The sequence below is a fragment of the Micropterus salmoides genome, unplaced genomic scaffold, assembly GCF_014851395.1.
Source record: "Micropterus salmoides isolate LMB-PRFRI ecotype aquatic unplaced genomic scaffold, ASM1485139v1 Ms_hic_scaffold_2, whole genome shotgun sequence".
NCBI lineage: Eukaryota > Metazoa > Chordata > Actinopteri > Centrarchiformes > Centrarchidae > Micropterus > Micropterus salmoides.
The window spans coordinates 31,531,939-31,543,584 of NW_024041150.1; the positions used below are offsets into that span (position 1 = coordinate 31,531,939).

Genomic DNA, 11,646 nt, shown 5'->3' on the forward strand with positions numbered 1-11,646 from the left:
ATATTTCAAAATATATTTATATATATAAATTTATTTTATTCAATTTAGATTTAAAACATTTAAATATATGTAAATGTAATTATTTGGAATATGTTCCAAACTATGTACTGTAACTTGATGCCACAGATTGGTTGGTGAAGTGGATGAACAAGAGGAAGGTGCGCTCTTTTCATACTCATTTCAACGGCCACAGCCTCTGAGTTGGTGCTCGTCAAACATCTCCTATCTGAGAAGCTGCATGTTTTGAAGTAACTACAGCTTCAATTGCACAAAAATTGCAGGATGACAACCTGTTAAACACGTTCTATTATCTCACCTTCACAATTTTCGTTGATGGCAAATAGTTTGTTTCAATGCCCACAGATGGACCTGCATTTTCTTTTTTTTGTATTTAGATCGCTTCTAGTTTGTTTCTCAGGACACATAGCCTACTATATTTGGTGCTAAAGATTAATTACAATAGAGCGTTTGATTATCCTGGGACAACCTGCAGTATTTCTACTTACGGTGTGTTTTTATTTGTATTTTATGATACTAAACTTTTTAGTTTGAACCCCAGTTGTCTCCGCCTTTCTGTGTGGAGTTCGCATGTTCTCCCCGTGTCTGCGTGGGTTTTCTCCGGGTGCACTCCCCCACTATCAAAATCGTGTTAGGTAGGTTCTCCAGTCAGTGCACTGTGCAAAAGTCACTGCATTTCAATCTGGTGTTGGTCCCTGGGCGCTGTACAGTTGCTGCCCACTGCTCCCTTCAGGGAAGGGTTCAATACAGAGGATGAATTTCACTATGTTTCACATGTATGTGTATGTGACAAGTACATTTACAGATTTACAGAACCAAAATGTAATCCTAACTGTAAATAGAAAAAGCTTTTTTAGCTCCAGCTCCTGCTTTTAAACACATACAGTATGTTACATTTCTGACTAGAATGCTAAATGCACTTTACAACATAAACAGTGTGATGAGGGCTGTGACAGTTTTAAAACAAATTCCTGTGTGCCAACATTTGAAAGATTTATATTTACTCCCTCAGTCACAGCCACACGTACTGTTGAGAATAATTGTACAACATAACAGCCAAAATTGTTATCATTAATTGCATTGTCATCATTTAAAGTGTTATTTTATAGTGTAAAGTTAAGATCACAATGTTGAAACTCTATAGCTCTGAGTGTGTGTGGTCCTCTCTGTGTCTAACTGCCTGGAGGCAGTAGCGTGTGTGTGTGTGTGTGTGTGTGTGTGTGTGTGTGTGTGTGTGTGCAAGCAGGCACGTGTGCTCTGGGAGCAGAGTGAATGAGCACAGCAAGGCATCATCAAAAACACCAGCAAAGTTAAAATGTAGAAGCAGAATTAGTGAAAACTGTGTTACAAAACATACATAAATATAGTATTTGTACTATTAGTATTAGTACTTATTCCACAAAGTGAGGTTTTTGGTCAAAGTAGCACGATCAGGAGAGGACAGGGCATCATTTTTGATAATTTTAGTATCCTTAATTAGTAGTAATCATTTATCACTCTTAATTCATCATTTGTAATCAATCATTTTATTATCTTTAATCAGTATTAATAAGTAATCATTCTTAATTCATCATTTTTAATCATTTTATTGTCCTTAATTAGCATTAATCATTATTAGGCAGTTTATAATTATCCTTAACTTACTTCTTAATCTTTGAACATTACCAAGATGTGTCTTATTTTGTACTTAGAAGTGCTGTAATCATGAATGCAGTAACAAGCTCACTGTGGGAGCATTGACAGTAGGCACTGAGACTATGCATACCTTATTCAACTGTTATCTAGATTTATGACAGCAGGGGAGGCTGCAGGCATTCAAAATCTGCTGTGACAAGTGCATGCTTTGGTCTACTGATATCCACTGTTGTTATGATAACATGATGAACTGCCGAGGTGTCAGTCTGCTGATATTAAGACTACATGCTTAATTACTGATCAAGGGGTTGTTTGTCAACTTCCAACCTCTGATGCTTATAGCCTGTGTGAGCTTTGAATGAACTAGCTGAAGGAATTCTTGCTTAACGTTTTCACGACAGATAGCGGTTTGCATTTTCGCGAAAGCGATTCCACGCAGGTCTATTTAAAGTAGCCAGCTATTTAAAAACGATAAAATATTCTTATATTTTAGGGGGGCTGAAGCCACCCTAACATGGTCCTAAGCCCCCCAAATAATAAGAAGAGAAATAATCATTAGACTTAGATCTATTTTTCTTTTTCCTTTTTTCATAGTGCAGATGTGTACTCAACAAAGAAAAGCAAGAATAATGATACAATAGAATAATACAAATATAATTTGTATTTATTGGCTCATAATAATCCTTCTGGTTGTTTCCTCTGCTTCATAATTTAAATCCCTTATGTCGTCAGGCTCTAGGACCCTGGAGGAGGCTGCCTTTCATCACTGCTTTGCTGAGCTGCAGAGCAACATTACTACATACAGACACACACACACACACACACACACACACACAGTAGGGGTGTAACAGTACACAAAATCTCGGTTCGGTATGTACCTGGGTTACAGTTCGGTTTATTTTCGGTACAGTAAGGGAAAAAAACATTAAACTGCTGCTGGTTTATTATGAGCTTTTGAAAACATCCAAATCAGTTTGAAATTTTTAAAACAAACTAGTATATATATATATATATATATATATATATATATATATATATATATATATATATATATAGTTTATATATATATATAAATCTTGGAGAAGGACGCACCCACTTTTTTTGTGCTTCCAAACCCCATGTAACATTACAGAACTTCAACAGAGGAGAAATGGAAGAACATAGTTTTTTTTGTTGCTTTTTATTTGTTGACATCGTGGCTTCTTCACTGGTTGTTGACATAAGTGTAGTTCTAATACAGTAACAAAAGATATGAGTGCAAAGATTTCGCAAGTGTAAGTTACGGATACCCTGGGCCCCCCCCCGTCTTTTAATCCTAGACACGTATTACAAATTGCCAACAAATAAAGTGCATGGGCACTTATCGGCTGCTCAATAACATTTTCCTCAGTGGAGGACTGTTGATAAAAATTTACTTAGATAATATTATTGATGTAAAGTGGTTCTGCATTTTAACAAGAGATTAACCAGTTTGTTTGGTTTGGTTAGCCAGTTTGTACATAACACAACTCTTCTTCTAGTTTTGTCTAGACTTGTAAACATTAAATATACTGTCTGAGAGGAGAACAAAAAATACAAACTTATTCTCTGCACACACACAGTGTTACCTGCACTTTGAAACGCTGTGTCTCAGAAAAAATATAGAGAGTGTACACACTTAAAACATTAGGAGATCTGATAACCAGAACCTGTATTTTAGCTGTGTGAAGAAGCAGCCACCTGATATGTTGAACAATGTGTCCTACTCCACGAAACAAAATGACAAAATAAGTTGTTTGTTGTGTCACCTTTGAATATCCATATGTGTTAGAAAAATGATTCATATGTTGACGGTTCTTTGGTTTAGTTAACAATCAAGTGTAGTTAGTTAAACTGGGGAAAGATCAGAGTAAGAGTTTGGAAGAAACTACTTGGTTAAGGTGTTTACTTTGTTCTGTATCTGTAGATATATTATTTATTAAGCTGAATTTGACACCATGAACCTTGTATTTAAACACAAATGTAAGTGAACATGCTATTATTAGCAAACTAGGAAATGTGTAAAATTTACATAGATAATACAAATAATCACAATAAAACATTGCAGAATTTACAGTAACAATGTGAACAGTTACTGAGCCATTTAGACGTCTAGTACTTTGGATCACACTTGTACAAATATACTGAACACCCGAAGCCAAACACCCATTCATTGTCAAATAAATGGACTTTAACTGGAAAACTGTTTTGCTTTAATCAAAAGATAAATAAACTTTAAATGAGTCAATTGTTTACAATGTTTTTGAGTATGAATACAAGAAATGAAAATAAATGTAATACAACTTTTGACAATGCAAAAATATGTATATTCAAAGCAGAAAACATGATTTAAATTTATTCTGCTTGTTAGTGGATGTTTTGGAACGAGACCTTTCTTTCTGTTTGTTGGACAGTCAACAGGGAAGTGTGCTTTTGTTTCCTCAAGATGTAAATTTACATTATGTAAATTATGTTCTGGCCATCAGTAGATCCTGTCCTGACTATGAAAGACAGCTTAGACTTGTGTTTTTCATTATTCAAATGACATTAGGGGGCTACAAGAGAGCACCTCCCTGGTCAATATTGGACAGTTGTCTTCATCAGCACAGGAGGAGAGACACCAGAGTGAAGCTGCTGCGAGGACTCAGAAGATGTGAGTTATGATGCTGTTGTTTAATTTTAATATATCGTTTATTGTTTGTGCAGAGGTGGAAGCACAATATTGTATCTCTGCAGTAGATTTCACAGTTTTATAATAACATGATTTCTTAAAAACCTTAATTGTGTGCAATGTTCAGTATTTTTAACAAAAGGTGGACACAGTAACAGGACAAGACAAATAAATACAATAATCCTTCAATAGCTGTGCGCCCACAGCTTTGTGAGTCTACAGGACTTTTTCTTGCCCTGGATTTTACCTCTCAGGTTCAGGTTTTTGGGGCTTTTTGGTGGAGCACTGCTCAGGTCTGGAAAAACATTACCTACTGTCTCCAGCATGCTTTGAAAATAAATGAAATAATGTGAAAATTAATAAATAGATATCTGTATTTTTTTATTAGGTGATGTGTTATTCTAAAATAAATATGCAAAAATTCAATTAAACCTAGACTCAAAACAAAAGACACTCGATTTTTTAAATTCTATTTTTTGTGAGTTTTGTGGTGTAGACACTAGAAACTAATTCTAATTATTTCGTTAGGCTTATATAAGGTATAATGAACAATTAAATTATGTGTTATTCTATTGGGGGTTTATTTATTGTCGCACCCTCTCCTGATACATAATGCCTTTAATAGTAGCAGTATCTTATAAGGTTGACGGAAAATAACAGAAATTATGGCAGTACCTGTAAAATCAGAACATTAAATGTCTCCAGACAGAAACAAAATATGCCAGAATTGTTGTATTGCCTTATATTGTACCGGTGTTTTTGTTATTGGCCCAGCCCGATGTGTTATATTATTTATATTTTGCTGAAAGACATTTTCATGGGCTACAAAAAGATATTTCACAGTTAACCACTGTTTGTACTGATATTAATAGGTCTTAGACAATAATAGGTCTTCACACTCCCAACCTGCCAGCCCTCATTAATCCTGCCCTGCTCGCAGAGAAACTACCATAGTACAAAATCCCAGCCACCCTCTCAACTCATGCTTCACCCTTCTCCCACCTGGCCGTAGATACAGACAGCTGCTCTACAAAAAGGCACGCTTTTGAAAAAGTTTTGTACTGCACTGACAAGTTAATGATGTTTACATTATTTGCATATGTGTACTATGGGTATTTTGTGTGTCGTATTCATGTTGAAGGTGCTCTTTGTACAGACTGTGAAAACAACTTTCCTCCACTGAGGACAATAATGAATGAATCTGAATCTGAACTCAGTTTGCATAGTTGCCTCTATTCTGCTTCCTTATCAAACTGCTGTTCAGAGACAAAGGATTTATCCATCCATCCATCATCAACCGCTTATCCTGCATACAGGGTCGCGGGAGGCTGGAGCCAATCCCAGCTAACACCAGGCGAATGGACAGGTTGCCAAAGGATTTATTTATTTGAAAATAATGAATTCTAAAGTAGTGTATTGCGCAATTTTAATTTAAATGTACTGCTATATACACAAAAGTGTAATAACATGTGACAATAACACTTTAATCAAATAATGTGCATTTTACCAGCAGTATTCCCTTCACACAGTAGCAATAAAATATTTCTTGTAAATCTCAACTTAAACATTTATGTAATCAAATCAAATATTAAACCAAAGCTTTTCCACTGCCAGGTCATTACCTTTTATCTACCTTGTCAAAACAAGTTACCATCAGAGTCCAGTTTTCATGTTTTTTTTTCTGAACAGGTATCAGCATCAGGTATCTTTTATCAGGGAGCAGCAGAAACAGTCTGTTCTGTGACCGATGGTTTGACTGTATGTGTATTCAGACCCAGTGAGCAACGGACTTTCAAACTAATAATAATAAAATAATAACACGTTAACATGCCCAGCCCTAATTTTATCTGGACATACAGTTAAGTGTTCACATGTATTTTCTTTAAACTGACCCAATTTGGTAAAGTCATTGTGTTTGGTTCTCTGCACACTAAAATATCAGTTTCCTCTAACAGAGCAAAGATGCAGTGGAGTCTGTTTCTGCTCATTCTGATGGGTAAGTGGATCATATACCATTTATTTAGCTAAACATTATTTGACCAACCTAATATGCATTCGTTTAACATTTGAACAGCTCACTCTTTCATCAAATTAAAAGTAAAATCACAAAACTGGACCCTGAAGCAGACACAGACACGGAGGGAGAGGTTTAAGTGAGAAGGTTCTCTGAATTAGTATCGTCCAAGACCGAGTCACTGAACCACAGAGACAATCTGGTGACAAGTGGCAGGAGTATTTGACCTGAGGGTTGATGAGCTGATTGAAGTCAGATGTGGAGTTGAACCAGGTGTCTGGAGAGGTTAGCCGTGCCTACAACACATGCAAACACACATATACAAGGGGGAAGAGGCAGGGGGCAGGGAAAAGCTGGATAAACGTCCAGAGTTGTGACAGTAAGTAGTAGGTGTGAATCAGGATTTTGATTTTTTGCTGTCAGCTCAGTCACTACAGTATGTCCTTTGTTTTTAGGTCAGTGGTCCTTCTTCGCATGTCATCTCTATGAGTATCACTTTGTTGGAGAGAAGAAGACCTGGGATGAAGCCCAGAAGTATTGCAGAGAGAATTATATTGACCTGGCCACAGTGTCTAACATGACAGACATGAAGAGACTCAGTGACACTACAGTGCAGCAAGGAGAAGCCTGGATTGGGCTGTACAACCAAACACAATCCAACAGGACGTGGCACTGGTCTATGCCAGGAGTGGAGTTCAAAGAAAGCGAGACAAATTGGAACTCGGGAGAACCGAATGATATTGGAGGAGTAGAGAACTGTGTGTTATTACAGAAGAATAGCAATTGGAGAGATGGGTCTTGTGGACATGAGAGTTATTTCATCTGTTATGATGGTGAGAATATGTGTTATCCCTACTGTCTAAATTTAATATTTGATCATATAACATTATCTTCAGATGTGATATATCTCATCTCTTCATTTACTTACAACAATAAGAGTGGCTCTGAGAAGCTGTAGGCACTACAGTGCTATGGGCTACACGCTAAAGTCAGCACGCTGACTACATGCTGATAATAAGCAGATATAATGTTCACCATGTTTACCATCTAAGTTTAGCATGTTAGATTTAATAATTAGCATTAAACACAAAGCACAGCTTAGGATGAAAGGAATGTCATTAGTTTTACATGTTTTTAGTCGTAAACCAAAATACTGAACTGATGAAAAAAAGTTGAGCTGATGATGGAGCAAGATGAAGAGTCAGAGGATCATGAAAGTTATTGCAATATATCCTGTGATGACCATAAATGCCTGCACAAAATTTCAAGGCCATCCATTTCATTGTTTTTGAGATATTTCAGTCTCAACCAACATTACCATCCACGGAGCCATGACGCTACTAGCATGGCAAATATGTATTTGCTCAAAAGACGTACATGTACACTATAAGGTCATGCAAGTTTGCCTGTTTACTCCACAGAAAATAATGCAACAGACAAATACCATCTGATTAAAGAAATGAAGAAGTGGCCAGCGGCTCAAGAATACTGTAGGGAGCGTTACACAGACCTGGTCAGTGGACTAAAGCAGTTTCAAGACATGTCACAAAAACTCGCTGTAGACATCCAGTCTGTAAACAAAGATATGTGGGTGTGGATCGGCCTGTTCAGAGACTCCTGGACGTGGTCAGATGGGAGCAGTTTCTCTTTCAGAAACTGGGATCTGAATCAGCCAGATAATAAATGTGCCATGACTGAGTTAAATGGATCTGGAAAATGGAGCTCTGATGACTGCATTGAAACAAAACCCTTCTTCTGCTATGACGGTGAGTTTTGCAAACGTCTGTCTCAACTGTTTTCTCTTATAGGAGCTGAACTGGAATCAGTTGGAAAATCCGTCTGAATCTACAGTATTTATACTTTATTTTAATTTTGTTGAAACACAGTCTTTTTCATCTGGACTGTGTCCAGGATGATGTACACAAGCTACATCTGTTTATTTTTTTTACTTTCTTTTAAAAGTATGGTTAATTGATCATTTTATTTATTATTGAGCATGACATGGCTTCCTTTAAAATAAAATGTCACTTACTTAAGAAGTTCTTAACATATTTAAAGATATTTGTCATTAGCCCCAAACACACAAGCAGTCACTTAAACCTGAAACATTTTATTTCAGTATTGAAGATCCATATTGGATCCCAGTGTTCCCAACAACTAACTGAACAAAGCTGCTGGTATGATCCTGTGTTTGTCTCAGTTTCTTCCATGACAGATAAAGTGATCCTGATCAAAGAAAGTAAGACCTGGGAGGAGGCCTCATATTACTGCAGAGAGAACTACAGTGACCTGGTCTCCATCACTAACCGTCACCAGCAGAGATGGGTCCAAGAGAGAGCCAAGAACGCCTCAACTGATTTCGTCTGGCTGGGACTGCGCTACACCTGCACTCTGGATTTCTGGTTCTGGGTCAGCAATGATGTTGTCAGCTATACAAACTGGGCACAGGGGGAAAAGACTGATGACTGTGGCATGTCTGGAGCCATGGACAGAGGAGGACAACATCAGTGGTTCAAAAAGCCGGATAATAACAAGTTTAATTTCATCTGTTCTAAGTGTTGAAACCCACTCTGCTCACTGGTGTCAGATGTTTTATTCATTCACTCACTTGGTGATGTAATACTTTTGGATAAGTTTGCACTATATATATCTTCTTTGGGTTTATTGAAAGGCTTTCTGGGAAAAGTGGCCACACTGTATTTAGTTGCACAGTACCACAAGATTACTGAGGATGTGGCCAATAACAAGTTTTTCTGTCTCCTTTTTCTGAATCACTGAATGATCACTAGATGCCAGATCACAGTGACTGTTTGTTATTCTCTGAGGTTGTTGTGATATTTTCTTTCTCTTAAAGTGTGGATGTTTTATTAATCTTTTTTAATTCAAAATGTGTACACTCAAAAAACTAATTATCCCTAAAACATTGACTTTAAGTATTTTAATTACATGTACATTTTTCATCTAATATTATTACGTAAGTTCAATGTAAAAGGTGACATGTAATGCAATGTTTTTCTATCATGTTAAGTCAGTTTGAATAAATGACAGATTTGATTAAATTAATATAAACCTATAAATAAGCATTATGTCTTTATTCAATTACTACATATGAGGTTTAAGGGAATTTCTACATAAATCTTACGTGTTTATTCAAGTACTAAATATAAAGTTTAGGGAAACTTCTACATAAACATTATGTTCATATATGTATTATATGTACATAATGCATTTCAAATTAGTTATTATATTTCCTGTAATAAATCACAAAGCAACACATTCAAGAACTATAAATGGAAAATTTTATTGACAGATTTCAAAAAAATCGTCTAATGGCAAAGTGCACAAGGTTTTCCAGTAAACCTGACGGTAGTATAAAGGCTAAAGAAATTAAAAATTAAAGGTTTTCCACCAGAATAAGTATTTCTACTGTATTCAGTAACTTAAAATTAATTTTAAAATAATCTTTTAAAAAATTGTTTGCCATTCAAAGAGCCTTTTTTCAATACAATACTCAAAGCGTTTAAAATATGAGTATCCAATATCAGTTTGAACAATTCCAACATCAACAGTTACATAAAAACAAAAAATTCCCCAAGCACAGCAACAACAATGAGCAAGCCAAGCTCAACTATCCAGCACTGTTCTTGTGAGCTCACTGACGCATCTTAATCTTTAATATTTGCACCTTTGGGGACAATTTGTTGCCATCCAAGTTCATCAAAACCTTCTGGAAGATACTTCAGGTTGAGTGTGTAGATCAGGCCAAAAAGCATGGCACAACCAAAGGAAATACAGGTGCTGGTCATATAATTAGAATATCATCAAAAAGTTGATTTATTTCAGTAATTCCATTCAAAAAGTGAAACTTGTATAATGTATACATTCATTCCACTCAGACTGATATATTTCAAGTGTTCATTCTTTTTAATTTTGATGATTATATCTGACAACTAATGAAAATCCCAAAATCAGAATCTCAGAAAATTAGAATATTGTGGAAAGGTTCAATATTGAAGACACCTGGTGTCACACTCTAATCAGCTAATTAACTCAAAACACCTGCAAAGGCCTTTAAATGGTCTCTCAGTCTAGTTCTGTAGGCTACACAATCATGGGGAAGACTGCTGACTTGACAGCTGTCCAAAAGACGAAAAACACTTATAGCACAAGGAGGGCAAGACACAAAAAGGTCATTTGCTAAAGAGGCTGGCTGTTCACAGAGCTCTGTGTCCAAGCACATTACTAGAGAGGCGAAGGGAAGGAAAAGATGTGGTAGAAAAAAAATGCACAAGCAATAGGGATAACCCCACCCTGGAGAAGATTGTGAAACAAAACCCATTCAAAAATGTGGGGGAGATTCACAAAGAGTGGACTGCAGCTGGAGTCAGTGCTTCAAGAACCACCAAGCACAGACGTGTGCAAGACACGGGTTTCAGCTGTCTCATTCTCAGCTGTCTCACCCCAAACCAACAAGTTGTCAGTCTGGCAGTAGATGTACAGTGTGGGTCACAGTGTGTCCGTTAATAGAAGTCTGTCTGTCTTTTTCCACAGACGGCGTACTGCCGTACCTGTGATGTTTTTTTTTACAGCAAGCCGGAGTTCCAGAGAGGTATCAACAAGTGTGAAGTCCGCTCTGCCCCCTCCATCTGCACGATACTGCTGCGGTTGAGCGGCTAACTAAGCGGCGCTAACTACAAACAGCCACAGCAAAACTAGCAAAAACTGACTTCACACAAATCCATTCACAAGCTCCTTCACCCATAGTCAAACACACACGGCTGCTTATTTACTAGTGAATCACATCAAAACCTCGTGCTAACGGCTGAAGCTAACAAAGCATTGCACATACACTTGCATTTACCAAAAACTATGTCTTTGTAAAACATATAACACGTTTAAATTGACGTACTTCTAAAATGACACATTGCTACACAGTGAAACAACAAATGAAAAACGACTGAACTTATAAAACTTTAACGTTCCCGCTCACTCAAAAGAATACAGGGCAATGAGCAGATTATGCACATGTGCAACAGAAGGACATGCATGCAGCCTGCTTTTGGAGCTAGTAAAGTTTATTCGATTAGTTTACTTTCAGTTTATATTAAGCATATTTATGGTGTGTTTAATTATTTTAACTACATACGCTTTTGATATTATGTATTTTAGTTACATTTTACATAAAATATCACTTCATATTTATGATGGCCAAAAATCATTCTAAAAGTTTACTCTGTTTACATTCAGTTTATATTAAGCATATTTATGGTGTGTTTAATTATTTTAACTA

The 11,646-nt window shown here is 36.5% G+C and overlaps 1 protein-coding gene across 1 annotated transcript; it reads left to right on the plus strand.

The window, feature by feature from the left end:
- The first annotated feature begins 4,272 nt into the window (after positions 1 to 4,272).
- LOC119911445 (macrophage mannose receptor 1-like) lies at positions 4,273 to 9,277 on the plus strand. Its single transcript, XM_038730324.1, has 5 exons — positions 4,273 to 4,324; positions 6,298 to 6,338; positions 6,812 to 7,189; positions 7,778 to 8,122; positions 8,572 to 9,277. The coding sequence occupies exons 2-5, from the start codon at positions 6,305 to 6,307 to the stop codon at positions 8,916 to 8,918; spliced, it is 1,104 nt and encodes a 367-aa protein (XP_038586252.1). The 5' UTR covers positions 4,273 to 4,324; positions 6,298 to 6,304; the 3' UTR covers positions 8,919 to 9,277.
- Positions 9,278 to 11,646: the final 2,369 nt, after the last annotated feature.

Excerpts from the sequence above, each read along its gene's own strand:
- LOC119911445 (XM_038730324.1), top strand. The coding sequence starts at position 6,305 with ATGCAGTGGAGTCTGTTTCTGCTCATTCTGATGG. Across the intron at positions 6,339-6,811 it reads GTTTCTGCTCATTCTGATGG|GTCAGTGGTCCTTCTTCGCA; the intron begins GTAAGTGGATCA and ends CTTTGTTTTTAG. Across the intron at positions 7,190-7,777 it reads TTATTTCATCTGTTATGATG|AAAATAATGCAACAGACAAA; the intron begins GTGAGAATATGT and ends TTTACTCCACAG.